Source organism: Schistosoma mansoni (assembly GCF_000237925.1).
Source record: "Schistosoma mansoni, WGS project CABG00000000 data, chromosome 1 unplaced supercontig 0010, strain Puerto Rico, whole genome shotgun sequence".
NCBI classification, from domain to species: Eukaryota; Metazoa; Platyhelminthes; class Trematoda; order Strigeidida; family Schistosomatidae; genus Schistosoma; species Schistosoma mansoni.
Window position 1 is genome coordinate 2,665,250 of NW_017385987.1, and position 22,608 is coordinate 2,687,857.

Here is a 22,608-nt window from a genome sequence, read left to right on the forward strand (position 1 = left end):
TGTTTTCATTAGATCTAATTGAAAAAATTGTTCGCTTACATATGTTGTTTTAATTTTTACAATGAGAATCTTTAAAACTCCCAAATAAGACGAAACGCGCGTCTTGGATTCTACTTCTAATCACCATCCATCTCTGATTATAACATATCTTGTTCACAGGTGCATCAAATAATGAATAATTTTGATGGTTTTATTGGAGATGGAATTCTAAATTACTCAACTTATATAGGTTTGTTTAGTTGGAAAGCAAAGCTCATTCAGCTAGGATTAACTCAACGCCCAATCCATTAATTTGTATTAAATAGTTGTAGTTTATTATTACACACAAAGATAATTAACCGTAAATTTACACTGTATGTGGAGATGACTTAGTCCATCGTTACTCCTCCATTGGGATTTATTCATCAAAATAATTATCACATTTTGTATGGTAAAAGCGATCGACATCGTGAAATTCAGTGAATTCACTTCATCAAACATCTCCACTAAATTTTCTATAAACGATTACTTTCAGAAATCAAATGAAGTATCATGAGTTTGGTTTTTGAGATAAATATTCCAGTTCAACGGTAAATTCAGGTATAAAGACTGTATATTCATGCGCTTATTATTATAAAATGAACTGAACAAGTAGGACAATTCATGAAGTCAGCAAATACAAGAAACCAGTACGATTACTAATCTAATATTTATTTATTTCAAATTGTGAAACTTAGTTATATTAAAACATCAACTATTTAGTTTACTTGTGATTCAGCTTTCATCATAGTGGTAGTTGTCTTGTCACTTCTTACATTATTTTAAGTACATTCGCTCTGATCTCTACAGGTATTTTTAATCTTTTTTTTACAATTAGTAATCTCACTATTTTATGATTGGACTGAACTATTCCATTTATTTATTTTATTCTATAATATTCGCTGCTTTTGTATTGTAAATTGCAGAAGTCTTTTTATATTTTAAACGAACGAAGCTTTTGGGAAATAATACGATTAGGTAACTTTCTAAAAACAGGGATTAGTGGCACTAGTTGTTCTATACTAAGAATCAACCTAAATTGGGATCATCTGTTAAAAACAAATTGGTCCAAAGTTAGTGTATTGTTAACATGGTTCAAAGATCCAAAGTAAGATGTCATTATTAAAATCTTTTAAAACTAGGACAAAACACTGATTCATCTTTCCTAGTTTTTGGTAGCTTTTTAGATGATGTCGTTCTATGGTAAAATCTATTTTCAAATTGAACACGTCCCAAAAGTTTTAATTAAAACTTCGTTGTAAGTAAACCTTGATTTACAAAGAAAATTTATCATTGTTTTTGAAAATGGTTTTCTAATAATTTCAATTCATACTCCACAGCAGGAGACATAACTTAATGTTTGAAGATAAAAAAGATTAACTCATTTTAGATTATTCAATAACACCCCCCCTAGCCTACTGTATATTGTTCTGGTTTGAAGGTCCAAGCACAAAAGTTGTTGTAAATGCCTATCATAACTAATAAATTCTAAAGAAACCGTGTTTAAAGCTGCTTTATGATAAAACACTGAATATCAATAATGTAAACAACAAATTAGTACTATTTTAACACTTTTAGAGAATGTTCTTATTTTATTTAACATAGAAACTAAACTGACACAATCTTGCCATGTGAAAATACAAAGTATTATCTGTTTATACTAGGAACATCTTGATTCTAATATGTTTGGCGTATTATAATTTAATTTTACCTTTAATGCACTCAATCGATTTAATTTGAAAATCACGTTGTACTGGGTTTGTTTGTGACATGGCTGTATTTGTTTTCATCCGGATTCTTACTGTTCACATAATTTGCGATGACATTCGCACTTTTTTATCAATAATTTGGATTAGAACTCAAACTGAAACAAAACAACACTGATGTTAGCTATTACAATATTATCTAATCGGTATACGATATCGTACATGTCTTTCTAATAAAAACATATACTGAGGTGTGCGATACCGATCTCGACAGATATAAGTAGTATGTAAAATGCCTGGAGGCAGAAGGTTAAGAAAATCAAAGAAAAGAGAGAGAGAACAAAGAATGATTGGTAAGGAAACGAAAGAACAATCAAGTCTGAGACGATTGATTGATATTTTGCAAATGAAGTGTTTACTATATGTTACTCTGATTTTCCTAAGACAATCTAAAGTTTTGTGTTCAAATGCATTTGGTTGTTCTCGCTTGTGTTCTCGTTCACTAGAATATTATACGGCTTCAAATTTGCGAATATCTATTTCAACAAAAAAACCTTCACCATTGATTAATATCAATAGTAAGACCTTTGAAGATCGAACATTTATTTCTCTTTAGTTAGGGGACTGTTTCCCAATAGGCAATTAAACTAAAAAGATTCAGATCTCGAAATGAGCACGATACGGTTAAGACTATTTAGTGTAGACTTATAATTCTATGTCTTTTGAATTTAAATGGTGTGGGATGTGACGGACCTATTGTTGAATGTCATGAATAGTAGGCTACCTCAATTCGCTATACCATTTTGAGTCGTTTCCAAATAAATAAACCCTTTAAACATTAGAGCTGAAACGTCGACTCCATTTTGTTAGATCAATTAAATTTTTATAGATAATAGGGTCTGGAGCTTGACATCTAATTATTATCTGACAGTTAATTCATGTAAGTACTTCAGTGAAGTATCTAGTGTTACAGAATGCATTCTTCGTAGTTGACGATAATATATCAATTTGAATATGAAAAAATAGTGTGCTCTGAGATTTATAGTTCTTCGTGGTGGCAAATTACAGAACACTGAATACTAGATTAACGATCTACTACAATGTAAAGCCCTAAAAACCCGTTTTACACCAAATAATGGCAGTAATTTAAGGTGTTTAATTGGGTATAACTCATCCTCAATGTACAATATTCGTTAAAAAACCAATTAATATTATAAAATCACTGTTTGTAAGTATGATCTTGAAAAAAGAGAAATGTCTATTTGATTTTTAAACGAATCAGATTAAAATTATATTCTAACTTTACAACACTTTTGTAAACAACTACCAATGATGACTGCTTCTGTTAAAATCTTTGGTGATAGAAATAGGTATCCTTTAAGTATTTAATTGAAACGCTGAAAAATAAGTTAGAGAACTTTTCAAAAAATGTTACAAGTATTCTAATCATTAATCAAAGTAATTCAAATTTGTCGTTATGGTTCTAAATTACTTAAGATATCTTTATGCAAATGACTCTGGAAGTATCAAGTTACTGTAGAACTATTTAATGCATACCGAACATTAAGCAAAAGGAGTTTGTTAGGTGTTATACTCATGAGATTCTAAATATATAAGTTCTAGAAATATCCATAATTTCTGAAAATTGAATTTCATAAACCGTTAGTAGATATCAAGAATTTATCTGTGGTTATATCAATATGTTAGGCTAGCCATCCAATGCTTGAACTTTCAAGAGTTATCAACTTAAATCTTGGTAGGAATGTTCCTCGATAAGGTTTTATTTTTTTGACAATACAGAAAAATCCTCAAATAGTTTAAAATGTAGAGTGATGATAAATCAGGTGATCTGAAATTTCAAGTAGTCATCCTACTTTGAATTAAATAAACTTCTTTATACTTCTTTATACATGTTTCAATGAAGAGTATATTAAAACGTTTCGAATAAAAAATCATTCAAAGATAATTCGGATTATTTTATTTCTTAACATCGATTTGTTCCGATTAATTGTTTAATTGAAATGGATAAATATGATTTCGATTCTTTTGAATAGTTTTTCTGGTTAGCTTTTTTTTAGCGAGTTGGTTTTCTGCGGATGGGGTCGCTAACCCCATACCCAACCCTTCTCCTTTACCCGGGCTTGGGACCGGCAGTAGCTCCCGAAGGAGCTGCAAGCGAAGTTTGGGTTGATATATATTATTTAGTCTATACTCCCTGATTTATTCAGAAAATTAATTTCTGTAAAACATGATAGCTTTCACAACCCCGAAGTATATTGGTATACAGATACATTGAAAACGACAACTTCCATGTAGAAATGTCTTCATGGATTCCATAGATTTTTGTGCAAATGACAGATGACACATTTATTAAACTGATGTTTTGTTTAATACTGAAATTTTACATAATCATCATATATGAATCCTTTTCAAATGAACCATATTAGTGAAGAATTTAACCTTATAGAAGCTCATAACCATTTTATCCATAGAAGATTTGTTGACTGGTTTGATAAAATTATATTCTAATCTGAGTTTTCTGATATAGTAATCTTTAGTTATTTATGAACAATGATATTCATAGATATAAATGTAACTAATTCTCCAAGTGTGAATAGACTTTCAACGATTTCTGAAGCCAGAAAGTATCCTTCTCTCTGAACATTTGTATTGGTAAAAATAATTCATTGAATGCTTAAGCGTCTAAATATAACTGTTGTCTGTTACTGGACATTAATTATTTGTAATACTTAATGTAAAAAGGCTTAGTAAACATATTATAATATGCAGGCAATTAAAAGACGAACTGATGCAGGCAGAAGAATATAATATTACTATTTGGTAGATGATTGACATGATATGTATGCTGAAGGGATTTTTCAGTTGACTGTTTAACAATGCCACTGATGACAGTGACTGGATGTTGAATTCAACAGTAAGTATATGTTATAATATAGATCAAGTAAAATGTCCCACTCAGCGAGAGTTGCGGTCATATAACATAAAGTTACAACTTAGGGCTTATGATATAAACTTTTTGAATTTAATTTCTTATTAATATATCGGCGTGTTTAAGTTCTTCACTAAGAAGGCTTGAGCAATGCAAACTGTAGATTTGGTATTTATTTAACTTTTATTTTTGTATGCGGTTGTGTAGATTTTAGAATTTCATCCCGCAATCAAAAATCGAGGTTAAGTGATCGCATGCGAGACTGTAGGTCTCGGGTTAGATTCACATCTGCAGTGTTGTGGGTAAACACTGATGAGGAGTTCTATAATAAAACGAAACAGTTATTCAATGCCCTCATGTATTTGATGGTTATATACATTGATTGATTTGTGACTTCAACAAAATTTACTTTTATAGCTTGAGAATGATTATCATTAATTCTGATAGCCGTTATGCTCAAATTTAGACCTTTCAAATGACTGATTCTTTTAACTAACACAGACAACTACAGTACTATTTAATCCTTGCAATTTGAATAGAACAGTTCTTGTTTCCGTGTTCATGACATAGAGAGATTACCAGCTACACTAAACTTTATGTGGGTGACATTTAAAGTCACTGTATTCTGTTTAACAACGGTTATTAAATTCATCTTTAAGTAAGTTATTAATTAAAAAGGTTTTTTTAATGTGATTAAACAGTTTGTGGAAAAGTGATCAAAGTAGAAACAATTTCCTTTTCAGTTTATTTCAAAGGTATTTATATTGATTTTGATTTAAATAACAATTTTTCTTAAACATTAATGTATCCAATGGATCTAACCATGTTTCTTCCTGATATTTGGTTATTTTCTTTCAGTTAGTACTTCAAACAGGAGCAGTAAAAATTACTGTAATGTCAGCGGCAACATTTCTTCACGTAGCTGCATGGTACTCAGCACATGAAATAATTGATGATATTTTAAAACGACATTCAGAGTCACTGATTGAAAAGAAAACAATAGTATGTTGATCTTTTTATACAAAAAGTCTTTACATTTTTGCACTATGAACAATGGCAGAAATTCATATGTTTATGATTAAGGGAGAAATGGATTTTAAGTGGTTGTCGGTGTCAGAGCATTCAGTAAGATACTGATTGCGTTTGTTGGTAAATTGCAGAAAACAGAATAATGAATTTCACTTGAAACGTTGTCTACACTCAAAGGGCATTTAGTTTTAAAGTTTGTAGATTCTTATATATAGCCTGTTATTTTGCACTGTATTTCATTATTTTACTAGATAAGAATCATCCATCCCGTTGACATCTTTCCCCTTTTTGTTAGAATTCATACCCACAAAGTGCAAATAATTTACAGGGCTATATCTAGCATATATTCAGTTAATTAAAAATGAAGAGAATTCAGCGAAGTAAATTTTCTTTTCGATGAAATCATTTACTGCATATTCATTTTTATTATAATTGTTTGATAAATATAAGTCCATAAAAAGATAGAAAAGATTAGATCATAAATTGATTCTAGATTCCAAACATCAAGTGAAGTTGCGTAATAATCACGGGGTTAGAGAAGAATATGTAGATGAAAATAATTTACGGGTCAGAATTATGAAAGATAATTGTCCTCTTGACAGATATAAAAAAAGAAAAATGGAGAAGTCATAACAACGGTTAAGTAATATTTGTGAAAAATTGTTAAAGGATGGTAACAACTGATTACGGTGTAAAATTACAAAACAATGATTTAAAAAGCAAGACCAAAAATAACAACAGAAGGGATTCAGGGCCAAGGAAAGATTAGAGGTGAGATGTATCGTTTTTGCATGCAGAGTTCGGGTTCGGAGTGGTGGATCACCAACGCCTCAGCAGTGCATGTGTTTTTGACTTGGCCTCCTTTGATCCAGTTCCTTTGGTTGTCCAGATTATTTTGAAGAAAAACTGCCTTAGAACGACGTCTCCAGTTTGACGGTGTATTTATTGTTATGTGAACATGTTGGGACTTTTAGTCACTGAATTGTTAATCAATGTAAGAAAATATCACTACATTTTAAAAGTTACATGAAAACACAATGACCCTTTATTAGAAGAAATATCCTTCACACGGTTGAATTGAAAGAAGTAAAATTTTCAGATGTGATATTAAACGTATGAATATAGAGTCATAGATTATTCATAGCTTTTAGATGCTTGATGAATGTATAATAATAAAAAAGCTTGTAAAGATAATTTATGTCATCTTCAGTAATACTTCACTTGTTTATCTTACACAAAATAACTTTGTAAGTGATTGATACTGATAACTTAATTTATGAATGTTAGAGAACCTTAGAAAACGTTTGGTCATATGAACGTATCCTACTTTAGTGTATTGTTGTGAGATAACAACTTACTGAAGACAATTGGTGAATGGTCGCTCAAAATTCCGTGAATCGGTTGAAGTTAGACATTAACACCGTTGGATGCCTGCTCAGTGGTCTGTCGGTTAAGGGCTCTGGCTCGAGACTGGTAGGTCCTGGGTTTGAATCTCGCGAGTGTAGGATCGTGGATGCGCACTGCTGAGGAGTCCCATAATAGGACGGAACGGTTGTCCAGTGCTTCCAGGTTTTCGATGGTGGTCTAGCTTCAATTGACTCATGATTTCAACTTTGAAAAATACTGAAATCTCCACAAAACCCCTTCTGTTTAGTGTATTAGATAAAGTCAACATGAAAAATGTATCCAAGTTATAGAGATAATTTAAATGAAATGACAATGTTTACATTTTAATGAATTTCTGTTTCAAAGTTTCATTCAAGATACCTTTTATTCATCTAACATTGTCTAATTATTACCAGTCATGTGAAAATTTGTATACTCAAGTGAAGAAGTATAACCAGAGTTTTAAACAATGATGATAAGTTTTCAACATCTATAGTGAAAATTGACTTCTGTCTAGCTTTCCATGTACATTTTTGTTGCATGATTCAATTAATAGTATTGATATACTCGTAGATAATGAAATGTGTAAAATAATACATTTGTTGACTCTAGAAAAATGTATCCTCGCTTACATAGAGCAAGTAAACAGTAAGAGTAGTGCAGGACAGTGATTGATAATGAAAAGCGTAAGAATGCTCTAATTAATGTATAATTTGTAATCAGATTATCAAATGGAATCAGATTATTTAAAAAAAAAATATCTCTGACAGAAAGGTCACCTCAGTCGACATAAAGAGATTCCTGTCTAGTAGTCTGTGAGAAATCAGCTACATATTTTTTCTACCATTCTCATGATTGAATGACTAATTTTACATATTTTATAATGATTATACATCACATTAATTATACCTATGATTTTTGTGACTAGGAAGGTTTCACTCCATTGCATATTTCTGCTGGAGTTGGTGATTTTGTGGCAGTCGAACGATTATGTAAAGCTGGAGCCAATCCTGAAACCACAGATACAGTAAGTGATTTAATAACTTAAAATCAATAAAATTATTGATCATGTGATTTTGTATATGATTTCATAATTTAAAAAGGTTATGCAAAATATCATTCATTCACTAAACGTTTACCTGGGGAGAAAATATGTTATTTTAATGAAATGAAGTGTACATTAAATAGAAAGAATATATTTTCAAGATAATTCCTTGAAAAAGCTTGGACCAGATTGCCAAGCGGAACGTTGGATTTACTTAAAATTCATTCGCTGAGATTTTACAAATATATTCTTTCTATTTAATGTCTTACATCAACTCGGCGCTCAAATACTGTGAAACTATTCGCTCTAATCTAGACGAAAGTTCTTATATAGACGTGTACATTTATTATCATAATTCTAATCATATATACAAACAAAGATCAAGAATAGTTGTGAAAAAAACTTATTTGAAAGCAATTTCTGTTGTATATATTTCGTGCATCTAAAAAATGAACTTCAGTACTTATTCGATGGGTTAACTGATGTAGCAAACTTGTTTATAGAGTATTATAAGAGTGATATATGCCATATCAAACATTCGAATACTTCTAATGAGTATCGAGCTGAATAATGACTGGTGCAGTAATAATAATATGTACAGTAAAGTGAATCTATTGTTAATTATCTTACTGAGTACATTTTCGCAAGTCTGATATTTATGGAAATCTTCGATGCTTATTTATATATGCTCTTACAGTGCTCTCCAAATACATCTGTAATTTGTCTCTATTTTACGACATATCTTGTTGATCACCCTAGTTAAAAAACTTTGTTCTGTCGAGTAAATACTGTATCAAAATAAATAAGGATTTAATGGTATTTTTAGGATTCTTTGACCGACTCAAATTTCTATAACATGGTAATTTTAAATATGGAAGATGAGATGACAGAACCTACCGGATATCTATTAGTCCCTCATATGGTGCATAGATGACAATAGTATGGCACAGTCACCAGCAATAACAACTTCAAAATCTTTAACCGTTTCTTATTTCGACTGAGTACGTAGTTTTTTTCATTCCAAAGTTGACTGCTATCATGTATGACAAAGAATAACAGTTGTAACAACATATTTACCAGTATCTGAAGTAAATAACAAACGAAATTAATCTTTATGATATCAGAAGAAATCAAAACAACTATAACTACCTACCATTATTTTATGTGAAAGACTCTTAGCAAAACTGTGTGCCATATTCTTGATAAATATTGCCGTCTGTATATTTTTTTACCAGGAAACTGTTTCACAGTGATCAGTCAACCTACTGTACGTCATGTTGTTGTGGATCAATGAATGGAATAGGAAAACTGAACATTTTTAGTTACATGGTTTTGTATATCTCATAATAAGTAAACTGGATACCGACTCAAGTATTATGAAGATTGTTACAACTAGATAGCGGTCTATATTTCCAAGTCTTCTATAAAAGTAGCTATACACAGTAATAAGTTGATAACTCATGATGATAATGATTTTTCAGCTGACGATTCATTATCAACTGCATTCAAAATAAATTTTACCGGATAGTGACTGTATACAACTTTTGACTGAAATTTATGAATCCTAACGATAGTTTTTCGCTAATTAGGTCCCCATTGCAGCGTTTTGTTTCCCATAACCAAACAGTAACCTACCAATTATCAAACTGATCAAAGCTCTAAGCCTAAAAAATATTTCTTGGATGTAAAATATATACTCAAAATTATCAATATTTCATTTACAGCAAAGACATTTTCTTTAATGAATAAGCTACTCTTGACAAATAAGACAACGTTTTTAATGTTTGACTATTAATGACATTTCACTATTGTTTAATTAGAAAGTTTATGATGACTGAACAGAGGTATATAAATGATTCAGTTTAGTATATTAGCTTATAATTTTACCGTTTTCTATCTTACTGGACACATCCATTATTTATTTTAGAATGGTAGAAATGCATTACACCATGGTGTGGTTGGTGATCCGGAGACTGCCGTTGTTCTTTGTTGCGTTAATAAAAAATTAGTCATTGCTGCAGATTCTGTAAGTTAAATAAACATTCATTTCGCGATATAAAATAATCTTTTTCCTAAAAAGAGGTATTTTTAATCTTCCAAATTTTTGCCTTTTATATTCATGAAGTATTGCTTTAGTGCTTCTTGAGACACTATACAATTTTTATTATGGTGTCAAATTAAACATGAAATTAAATTTGATTGGGGATAAATTTCTGTGTCATCATATTCTAATTACGATAGAGTGTTCCTTTTTTGAAGTCAGAAGTTATGAATTAACTACATGCTAAGATTTTTGCTTATTTAACTTAGTACAGTCCTACTTTCAAAATATTATAATAAACGTAGATATAAATGGACCAACTATCACAACAACTATTTTACAAAGTTTCTGCTACGAGATAAAATAACTTTATTTTTATTAAATATGCTTTTTGAAATGCCTCCATTCACGATAGACTGTTTCTACTAGAACGAATGATACAGACTATAATGAAGATAGTTTACTTTAAGAATATTTATAATTCAGAAATATTCTTTCACAGTTACTTAAAATTAATCAAATGGTTGTCCGTCCTACTTTATGGCAGTGAAACGTGGCCAATAAAAGAGGATATTCGTAGACTGCTAGTATTCGATCATAGGTGTCTTCGAAGGATTGCTCGTATATCCTGGGACAACCGGGTAAGTAATGTAGTTGTTAGGAAGCGGGTACTAGGTAAGGATGGCAAATCGATTGATGAAGTAGTGAAACTTCATCAGTTGAGATGGTTGGGACACGTGTTACGTATGCCCAACCACCGACTGCCCCGACGTGCGATGTTTTATGGTGTAGGAGTAGGTTGGAAGAAAGCTAGGGGCGGCCAAACCGAAATGCAGCACAAATCCATGAAGTCAGTGACAAGTGTACTGAGTCATGTTGGTAGGTGTAGACTACCTGGTTGGGATCTGAGGGATGATAGCAATCGATGGTTAGAGACCTTGAATGACATGGCTCAAAATCGTTGGCAATGGCGAATGTGCATCCACTCTTCGAGTTCTACCAAATTATAATATTCTGAATTCTTCACGTCTCTATCTTTTTTCTCTTTTCAAATTTATTTCACTGGATTATACTCCCTGAATAAAATCTTTAAACCCTAATCTTTCCGATTACTGCTTATACTCTTACTACTTCTACCACTATGGGATTTGTATCGACAACTGCATCTCTGTGTTAATGTGGTATGACAACTCGAACTGATGTACATACGTACAAAGTTCTACGTTGTAACTGACTGACTGACTCAATAAACAAGAAATCTTGAGTATATATCATGTTTCAGTTTGATAATTTTTGAATAGTGTTCAAATACTATCCAGATGAACTTTTACTAATCAGTCGTTTACTAAATGACGTCAGTTCGAGTTAAAGAAACAATCTCAAACTGAAAAGATTTTTAAATGTCATTTGTAGTTATCCATAACTTTTGACAAAAACAACTCTATCATGTCATTTATTTATTTTTACAGAAATGATAAAAATAATTTCTTATATTTTGTAATTTCACATTGAAATATTGTTTATCTTTGTTTTGTAGAAATTTCAAACTCCTGTTCATTATGCTTTAGATCCAACCCGTTCAGCATGTCATAAGTTTTTGGCTGCATTATATCATGATGTTATAAAATCGAGTAGAGAGAGTTTTAATGAATTATCAGAGAATGATGTATGTTTAGTTATATTCAGTGGAATTATTATTTTTTGACAAATTTTCGCAATAAATTCACTTGGTTTTGTTTGGTTGAATCTTCCCATTGATCAGTTCTAAACGTCGATGGGAAGATCCAAACAAGCAATACCAAGTAAATTTAAACTTTACCCCATTACACAAGCAAGTGGATATCAAAACTCAGTGGCTAAGAGGATAACGCGATGGCGTTTGAAGTGAAAGGTACTGGGTTGGCGTCCCAGAGTGAACATCAACTCTGAGATGCAGGCATATACAGCAGACGAGTCCCAAATAGTACGAAACGCGCGTCCTGAATTTCACTGCTAGCCAATAAATTATACTCTTTATTATTACTTCCATCATAGTTTATCCATATTATAGAGATGATAGAATATTATGCTGAAACAGTAACAAGGAATTTAGGGTTCCTATACTTTTTGAAAAATATAATCAATAAGTGTAGACATAAAACACTAGTCAAAATAAGAAAGTTAAATTTAGTTACAAAGAGAAACAGAAAAAAATATCGAATAGTTGAACAAACCTAAATACCATCGAATAGAAACTGTTTTTCATTGAAACACCTTCCTTCTCTTTTTTAAATCCGAATATATTTTCAAAGTATCTACTGTATAAACACTACAAGTTTTATTTAGATGTGTAATATATTTTCATTATATTTAAATGAATTCTAATTTTGGATCATACTATTTTCTAAGCGAAGAAGCTCCTTGTTGATAAGGTTCTTAAACGTTTAAAGCATTTATAAATTACATTAAAATAAATGCTTTTTCTATTATTTTCAATCAAATGATAATTCACTTAACTTATTATAATAGTAAGTTAACATATTGATCAAAGTTCTATGAATACATTCTATTAATACCTACTTTCTTCCCCAAACAAGTTACTTTTCTGTATCAAGTCAACTTTCTTGCATAAATAAAATCAATCTTAGAAATTTATAAAGGTGAACAAACTAAGTAGATTTGAACAACTAAAACTAGAAAAAAGGGGTCACGAGATCTATCAGCAGTGCCATCTTTTTCTCACTTTTTAGATAGTGAACAGTGTATTAGATAGATGAAGCTTTCTCTATTTTTTATCAAGTTCCAAATAATCTTTCTAAAGGAGTTAGATAGCGACTACTCTATATAGCTAAAGCCATTTGGATGAACTCTGTATTTACCTTGGTCTACGACTGGATCACCATTTGCAATATATTGGATATTATCAATCTTATACATTCCACCACTAATTCCTTTTGTTAATATTTTCTCTGTCTTTTTCTTAATCTTCACATTAATCGTTTCCAATTCACACGAATTTCTTATTACAACTGTTTCTACAACACCTTCCTTAATACATATCATATTCACACGACGTTATTATTATCTCTGTTAATGAGACAATAATTTTTACTATGCATTTTCTTCACACGATTCATTTTATTACTATAATAATTATAACTTGATACTTTACAACAAATCATTTTGCGCTTTCGTAAATGACCTTTCTAATTTACAGATGAAACAATTTCGAAATATTTATACCATAACTGATGTAAAAGTTCACTACATTCAACACATTGCCGTCCAGTGCTTCCAGGTTTTCCATGGTGAACTAGCTTCAATTGACTCATGATTTCAACTATATTATTAAATAACATTGTTTAATTCACTAAAATGCCTTGTTCGAATGTTAATAAAATTTTTAAAAATGAAGAATACTTGAGCGAACAATTGTTTTCAATAACTTCATCATCAGGCTCTACATTTATAAGTCCATAATTATTGTTCTATTTTACAAAGGCCAAATGAGGCATTTATTAATTAATTTGACAATATTATATGTTAAAAATGGTGAACGTTTGCATCTGTTACGACATATATACTTTAAAATTGTGTTGTTTGTAAATTAGAAAGGTCATTTAATAAAGGTCAAAATGATTTGCAATAAAGTGTCCAGTCACAATCAGTATATCAGTGATGGAATAAAAATGAAAATGAAAAAAATCATGTGGATAAAATGCATAGTAGGAGAATTTCATCCTGTCAATTGAGACAATAATGATAAGTAGTAATAGTAATAATAATATTGTGTGAATATAATACTTAATAAGAGGGGTGTTATTAAGGTAATTACGATAAACAAATTAGGAATGATGGATGTGAAGATTAAGATGGAGGTAATCAAAAAAAATATATAACATTGTCAAATTAATTAATAGTTGAAATCATCAGTCAATTGGAGCTAGACCACCATCGAAAACCTGGAAGCACTGGACAACCGTTCCGTCCTATTATGGGACTCCTCAGCAGTGCGCATCCACGATCCCGCACTTGCGAGATTCGAACCCAGGACCTACCAGTCTCGCGCGCGAGCACTTAACCGATAGACCACTGATTAATACATGCCTCATTTTGGCCTTTGTAAAATAGAACAATAATTATGGACTTCTAACTGTAGAGCCTGGTGATGAAGTTATTGGAAACATTTGTTGGGCTCAAATATTCTTCATTTTTGAATATTCTATGGGGATCTTTAAACCGTTAATAAAATTTATTGTGGACTTATAATTGTAGAGTTTAATGACGATGTTACTAAGGTCAATTATTTGTTCAAATATTCTTTGTTTTTAATTATACATAATCGTTGTAAATATAAAAAACAAATCACGAAATTATTCACATAGATGTCAATGAAAAGATAAATGAAAACTTGAAGTATATGGATTATAATTATGCCTTGATTTAAAAAATCGTTATGACAAGTTGTAACTATAGGAAAATGTTTGGCAAATTACATGTCCTTTTTTTATTATACTTAAGTTCAGTCGAATTAACATTTTATAAACTACCACCATGGCGGTCTAGCTACAATTGACTCATGAACTCAGCTATCTAAAATTACTGAAATCTCCACAAAACCCCCTTCTGATAATGATCATATGCTCACTAGTGACTGGCTCCATGAGGTATTTCCTGGAGTTCTAGTGAGAAGCAGTAACCAATGGAGATCAACCAGGTCTGTTGGTAGATGGTAACTCACTGAAGACAGTGGTGAATGGTTGCTCGATTTCATGTATTGGTTGAAGTTACACATTAACACTGTTGGATGCTGAGTGGTCTGTCGGTTAAGTACTCGCGCGTGAGACTGGTAGGTCCTTGGTTCGAATCTCGCGAGTGCGGGATCGTGGATGCGCACTGCTGAGGAGTCCCACAATAGGACGGAACGGTTGTCCAGTGCTTCCAGGTTTTCCATGGTGGTTTAGCTTCAATTGACCCATGATCTCAACTATATAAATGACATTACCTATATTCTTAAATCCTTGTATAAAAATAATAATTGCGTTGTTTTTTTCTTGATTGGAGATATTTAAACTATTCCATCTGTGTAACGCTAAACAATTGTGATTGGTGATAATTTTATAATGATTCATAAGTAGTTGTATATGATCGTTTACATTAAAAATAGGCATGTTTTTCCTTTTTTAACTGTTTCCCAGAAGAACTTATCATTTACATGGATTCCTTTAAATATCAAAGCCCCTGTTTGTGTAAAACCGTCAACAAATCCTGCGTGAGTTTTTCAAAACTTGGTAAATGCATACATGTCTTTGTGTTATTTCAATTCTAACTGGCGCCATCCGTAATTTATTAATATACAAACAACGATAGACTCTTCTAAGGTCTGAATAATAGTGCTGAAACAGACGTCACATGTGCACCTATAAATTTATTCAATAACGATCGAAATGGAAAAGCCTGTAGGTGTAAATTCAAATATTTTCAAATAATCATGAAATATTTTCATTTGTTAAACCATAAAAAGAAACCACATTACTGAAACATAATAAGGATAAAATAAACATCAGAAGTTTTCTATAGCTGATGTTAAACTAAAGTAATCAAACTACTTTCTTGTTTCATACGTTTACCTATTGATTGACTGAATTCTATCTGCACTACAGATGAGCAAAGAATTGATTAGTTCTCATCCTATGATAGACTAATAACCAGATTATTTTTATTTGGATGCCCATGCTACCGAATTCTCTTACTCATCTGAATACGATAACATTTACTGCTTCAAATGCTCCAAGGTAGCAAATATTGATTTAACATTTGAAGCAGTTGATGATGAGTTATAGTTTCATATAAAGTAATGCAAGTAAACCAGTGCATGACACAGTAACACACTGAGTGACATAAAAATATTTTTTGTGATGAGTTAAAAGGGGTAGAAATAAATCTTACCTTTAAAACTGAACCGTTAAGGTTTATCTTCTTGAGGATTTCCTTGAGTTAAAAATACTCTTTATTGAATCAAATAGTATAGGATGATGTAAAGTTCTATTCCTGTAGAGCCATTTTCGTTTAATATGAATAAAGAAGTCTGTTTGGCAACGTGAAACTTGTTCTGACATTTCATAACAGTAGTCATTAACTCCGTAAAATCACATTAATTTTAGTTTTGTCTACTGTACTAATTTTTGCCTTACAAGTTTCCCTGTTTACTTATTTTTGAAGTATTAAGTCGATACTATTAGTTCATGAACCTGAACCTGAACCTCAGCTCTAATCGGAACATTACTTAAAAAAATGATTCCATAGTATGTCAACCTTGAGATCGTCAAAAAAACTATTCATAACCTACAGATAGTTTAATACTGATAAATTTCCACACTTACTCCTGAAATTTACATGAACACACGGGTGCACCGTTTCTCATTCAGTAAGTATATTAATCTACACTTGTATTCATCAGGAGGACTTAAAAGAATAAGGGTAATTTAAGAAGTTACAAGTAAGTGGTATCTAATACTCTATTGCAATCTAAAAATTTAATCAAGCTATAATCTTCCTGAAAAATGTTCTAATTCTGTTTACTGGCTACTGATTAGTGTTAATTATTATTCATATTTTATTATTATTTATTTATTTGAACACATAAATATTGGTGCAAATGGGCACCAGATAAATATGCGCCGCACACCAAACTGTCATTTCATTTAATTGTGTGAGGACTATGATACTGCCCGGGTGCCCAGACCGAATCAGGTGGTTTTCTTAGGGGCCACACTTAAAAGTCTGATCCACAAGGCAGTGGAGCATCGTGAGGAGATGCAGTCTCATGGTAGCCGGTGACCGACGGTTGGTTCATACGCCATTTGTTCCCTCAGGATACTGGAGCCCATGTGCACCGATGCTTTGGAATAAGGGTTTTCCAACTCCCCCAGGTGGACTTTCCGTGTCCACCAACCCAGTTAAAGCGCCGGACATTCGCTTTTCATCCTCTCAATTTTGTAAACAACAGTAATGCCACGAGAAGGCAGTGAGTAGGACTTCCCTGACAGAGGCTGTATATGCGTGGCCGTGTGAGAGCGTTTCGAGAGAGCGGGCTGGCCCTCCACACCTTCGTCCGTACCAGGGCATTTGGGGGCTTATATTTTATTTATTATAGTTTATTCATTGCATGGAAAATAAAACAGTGTATATTTAATATTTTCTATTTATTAATTAATTATTTTATTTAACAGTTATCCTGATTTATGTGTATGTAATACACCATTAACTGAACATCAAGAAATAACAAAAAATCCTCAATTTCTTAAATCATTAAGAAATGGTAAAATAAAATATTACGATTTACCAACAAAAACATTCGGTGATATTGAATTACCTACAGGTGCATATTCTCCAAATGTAAGAATTTTTTGATCTTTTTAATGTATTTACTTTATTATTTATATAAATGATCAAAAATTTTTCGATCATGTTAAATTTTGACGAATTTATTGTTTTAATCTAATGTAAGGATGTTCTTTGTTGTTGTTGATTAGTTGTTGACATTTAAATTAATGGTTAAAAATATCTATACTCATTGAATAGTTAAGTCAACATTTTTCTCTCTAAATTTTTAAAAATTATTTTGGATCTGAATCTTCCCATTGATGTTTGGGACCGCAATTGATCAGTTTCTTATTGGGCATATGTGCATACTGTGCATATTGTCTAGATATAGCCTTAATTCACAAGCATTATAAGTAAAGATGGATAGTGGCTAGCAGTGGAATCCAGGATGAGCGTTTCGTCCTATTTGGGACTCGTCAGCCGGATGTACCTGCATCCCAGAGTTGATGTTCACTCCGACACTCAAACCTTATACTGTTCGCTTCAAACGCCATCGCGTTATCCACTCAGCCATTGAGTCCTGATCACCGCTTGCTTGTGCTTGCCACTTGCTTATAATGCTTGTGACTTGAAGCAATATCGAGGCAATATGCACAGTATACACATATACCAATAAGAGACTGATCAATTCCAGTCCTTAACATCAATGAGAAGATTTAACTAAACAATACAAAGTGAATTTATTGTGAAAATTTGCTAAAAAATAATAACATCGAACTCCCAATAATTCTGCTGATGCAACTTTTTCTTTGTAAGAAAATTATCTCCACTATTTCGTAAGTTGAGCTTCTTCATCACTGAGATGGGTGTATATCAAATGCACTGTGCTAAAAATGTACAATTATATGTTCTTCTTGTTTTTTGGTCGTCGACTGATAAGACTTCAAGTTACTCTTTATTCCAATATATGTTAAATTTTGAAGTTTTCTAGTCGGAAGAAGTTATCGATGACGTAGGTTTTGTGGTGTATGCAACTTATGTTGACTGATATAAGTAGTTTGTAACACCAATCAGAAGTGGAATACCTGTCAGTAGAAGATTGGGAAGATTCATTCAAAGAGAACAGGAATGTAAACAGAGAGGAATTGTAATAAGAATATAAATGGAAAACTCACGGAGCATGCGAAGGAAACCTGAAGGAAGATTTACAAATAATGTATTTAATGTATGGTTTTCATATTTCGTTATAGTACTCTGTGATAATGCATTAAATGTTAAGTTGGTAATCCTATTTAGTCATTATTGAAATGCTTCTATTAAAAAATTAGAGAGTATAAGGATATTTCCTTCGCTGAGATTTTACAAATATATTATTAAAACACGAAGTTCAGCGAAGGGATCTCTTTTCAACGAATTTATTATCAAGCTGTACAATCGTATATATATGAAAATGTTTTATTAAAGTACTAATTCCGTGAGGAAATGTGAACACTAATAATAATAATGGGAAATATATTATTTCTATTTAATGTCTTACATCAACTCGACGCCCAAATGCTGTGAAACTGTTCGCTCTAATTTAGGTGAAAGTTCTTATATATTTAGAGATTATAATTTTGATAATTGAACTGTTATACGAATGTAAACAAGATTTATTTGAATAATTATATTAAACAGATTAACGAGATATGAATATTTGACGAATTTCATTTATCTCATTATTTTTAAAATATTTTCCGTAAATAGTTCATTCGAGTTTCGGACCAAACAGATCCAGAAAATATGATGCATATTTTCACTAAAATTTGGAATTTATCACGTCCTCAATTAGTATTGAGTTTCTATGGAGATTATACTGATTCTAAGGTTATTCGTGAGAAAATACGACGTTTAATTTGGAAAGCTAGTGAATCTACAAGTAAGAAATGAAATGATTACATGTAAAATATTCTTTCTGAGGATATTCAATTTACTCTTCTTGCAGAGCAAAATAAATGAAATTCATTGAATATGAAACATGTTGTAAATAACCTAAAGCTTATTACAAAAATTATGATAAAAATGAATAGTATTTCATTTTATTCATTTCGCTAATCGAATGTGAACAGAAAAATCAAAATATTATTTTGAGAAAAAAAAGGAGATTCTGTTTATTTCAGTAGTGTTCATAAACTTCAATCTATCTTAAAGAAAACAACTATTTTGTAGAACTTCAAAATGGACTCCGTATATAGGGTCTTATTATGTTCATATACTGTTTCCATAGTAGACCATCAAAGTATAACGGTTGGGTTTCATTTACTTAACTTAGAAATATGACTCTTTTATAAAGATATTGAGTAACTGATATTGTGGAGACCAATTCAACACTTGAGATGGTGGAGAAGATTTGTAACTCAGGTGGATGATTTTGATGGAATTTTGTTCTCTGAGCTGGATGGTTTGGTCGTGATAATACTGTCCAGAGTTGTTCAATGAACTGATATCAGGTGACGGACTAATCAATCTATCGGACAAAAAACATGTTTCATAAAGTAGATAGGATTTTCTTTGAATGAGAATACAAAACTCCAGGTCTTGATATAAATATGCTGCTGTCCAGTTTGTGGTTTACTACACAAACTTCAGGGAATATTCAATATAATATGTTCATCGCTGGATGACATATATTAACATCAACTTCATTTCTGTCTTTCATAATATCGAATGTTACTCCAGTTTACTATATCTTTGATCTATTTCTTTTGTAATATTACTTTTTTATTTACATGAGTGACTAGCGGAAAACATAACTTAATAATTAACCTTGGGAAATAACATCAAAACCGTAACTTACCTGAAAATTCAGTATGTATAGACAGAAATCCTGGTCAGGAACATTAACTTTTCCACATTCATAGCGAAGGTTTGCCATTTGAAAAGAATTTTGGAATATATAGGATTATATTTTCGTAATTCTTTTCCTCCACGATCAATTTTCTTCTAGCACTACATCTTAACAGGAAATGTTACATTTCGACAATTCAAAGTCTTCAATCACTAATTAGTAAAACACTTCGTATGTAATATATCACAATCTTAGTATATGGTTATTTTGATAACTTTCTATGGAAGTATGTGATACATGGATGTTCCTCTAATTATTTTGTTAACTGAATTCTACGTCTAGAAATACTGAACCATAAGCATATTTTAGCGGATGACTTAGGCTGATGCAACCAAATTCATGTTCCAATTTTGACTTCAGAACGGAAATTGCAAGGAACGTCCATATTTAATTGTCCTTATATTCTGCGACCGGTCGGCTAACAAATAATCTAATTTGCATCTATTATCTTCAAGATAGCTTACTGATTATATATGAAGATATGCATTGTAATTTTAATTCCATGTCCTGGAAACAATTAAATCTTTGCAGCTGGCCAGTCACACCAATTATAAGATACACTCAGTTACCATCTTAATTAGTGAGAAGTTCGAAAACTGCATCAACGAATAAGATGACTCGAAATTTTTCTCAGAGTTCATAACTCATTTGTTGTCCCTTGTTATCTGAAGACAGTATCTGTCCCACTTAAAATAAATAGTAATATTTCGGATTTTTTTTAAACGAGCTTCCGATTATGATGTTTTTATAATTGATAAGTATCAATACAGTCAGCAATAGCTAGTGGTTCTGGAAAATTTATAGTTTTGAATCATCCTAGATCAATACTTTCAATTGACATATTTTGATATTTCAGTGTAAGTAGTTCCTACGATGGTGAGATTTTAATAAAACCCTATGCGAAATGATTAATTCAAATAGCCTATATTAAAGCAATATTGAGATTAATCCTCGCTGTTCAGGTATACATTCATCTTGAAAAATAATTTAAAGTGTTCTATGGAAAATAAAAAGATAATCAAACATCCTTTTAAATCCTATTCAGAAACATGGGTTATCACTGATGGCACCAAACGTGGTCTTTCAGGAATAGCTAGTGGCGCCGTGAAAGATTTTATTCAGGCTTATGGAGAAGGTCAAGTTGAAGCCATTGGAATAGCACCTTGGAAATTTATATCAGACAACAAAATATTTGTGCCTGACGATTATTCCGTAAGTTAAAATACACAAGTGGAATATTGTTGCTCTATTAAAGAATGCAAATAGTAGTTCTAGTTTTTACTGGATTCAGACTGGAAACACTTTACAGTGAAAATATCAAATGTATGCGTGAAACAATTTGGTGATAACACACGTTATTACACAAAACAGCTAAAGTGGAGAAGACTATTGAACAAAATGGTGACGTTTCTTAGAACAGATAATCGAAACCTTTACTATTTTCGAGACATGGCACCAGTGAAATGAGCAAAAGATTTCATTTGAGATCACGGCCTCGAATAAGGAGTCGAGATCAACGCTAAGTTGTTACAAGGTATACATTAACAGGAGATTTCGGGGATAATTTTTAAGTAACTTCGAAATCGTTATATAAGAAACGACACGAAGTTATCGCTAATTTCTTGGAAGAACTCGCCATCAGATAGCTTATGCCTTTTATATGGGTTCAAAATCAATAGTTTTTACTTTTAACCTGTTCTGGTAATTATCAATTAATTTTTAATGATTGAGCTGGCATCAAAACCTATTGTTCCTTCATATAACTCAATTTTCGTATTTTTGTGATATATCGAAATATTACTTTTATTCGCTTTAGCTTTCAGTAAATTAACCTAAATTGCTTAAATATTTCTGTTACCTTACTATTTGAAATATACCATGAAAATACACCAAGCCGTGTAGATTGAATTTGTCTTTCCATCACAATATCTTGATCTAAGTGAGAGAATAATCGTATTAAACAAGATTTAGTTTGAACAATCAGTGACATGGATAAATGGTGCTTAGCAGTGGGATCAAGGACGCGTGTTTCATCCTGTTTCGTACGAAACGCATGTCCTGGATCTCACTTCTAACCACCATCCATATCTGCCTAAAATGCTCGTACCTTACTGCCAATGCCAAGGCAATCCAACAGGATGTACATATAATAAAAGAGACTGATTAATTGCAGTCCTATACGTCCAAGGGAGGCTTCTAACAATCAATAAATATGGACTAAAAAGTTATTGATATAGTTTG

At 31.5% G+C, this 22,608-nt stretch overlaps 1 protein-coding gene across 1 annotated transcript in view; it reads left to right on the forward strand.

Annotated features, from left to right (window-relative positions):
- Positions 1 to 5,568: 5,568 nt before the first annotated feature.
- The window catches only part of Smp_000050 (transient receptor potential cation channel,putative), a gene marked incomplete at both ends in the record, with an annotated part of 59,472 nt that continues 42,432 nt past the window's right edge, over positions 5,569 to 22,608 (forward strand). Inside the window, 8 exons of the mRNA XM_018792010.1 lie at positions 5,569 to 5,676; positions 8,018 to 8,116; positions 10,062 to 10,160; positions 11,713 to 11,841; positions 15,353 to 15,426; positions 17,471 to 17,552; positions 19,227 to 19,398; positions 21,413 to 21,579. Coding sequence (XP_018644913.1) covers positions 5,569 to 5,676; positions 8,018 to 8,116; positions 10,062 to 10,160; positions 11,713 to 11,841; positions 15,353 to 15,426; positions 17,471 to 17,552; positions 19,227 to 19,398; positions 21,413 to 21,579 — 930 coding nt within the window. The remainder of the gene's footprint in view (positions 5,677 to 8,017; positions 8,117 to 10,061; positions 10,161 to 11,712; positions 11,842 to 15,352; positions 15,427 to 17,470; positions 17,553 to 19,226; positions 19,399 to 21,412; positions 21,580 to 22,608) is intronic.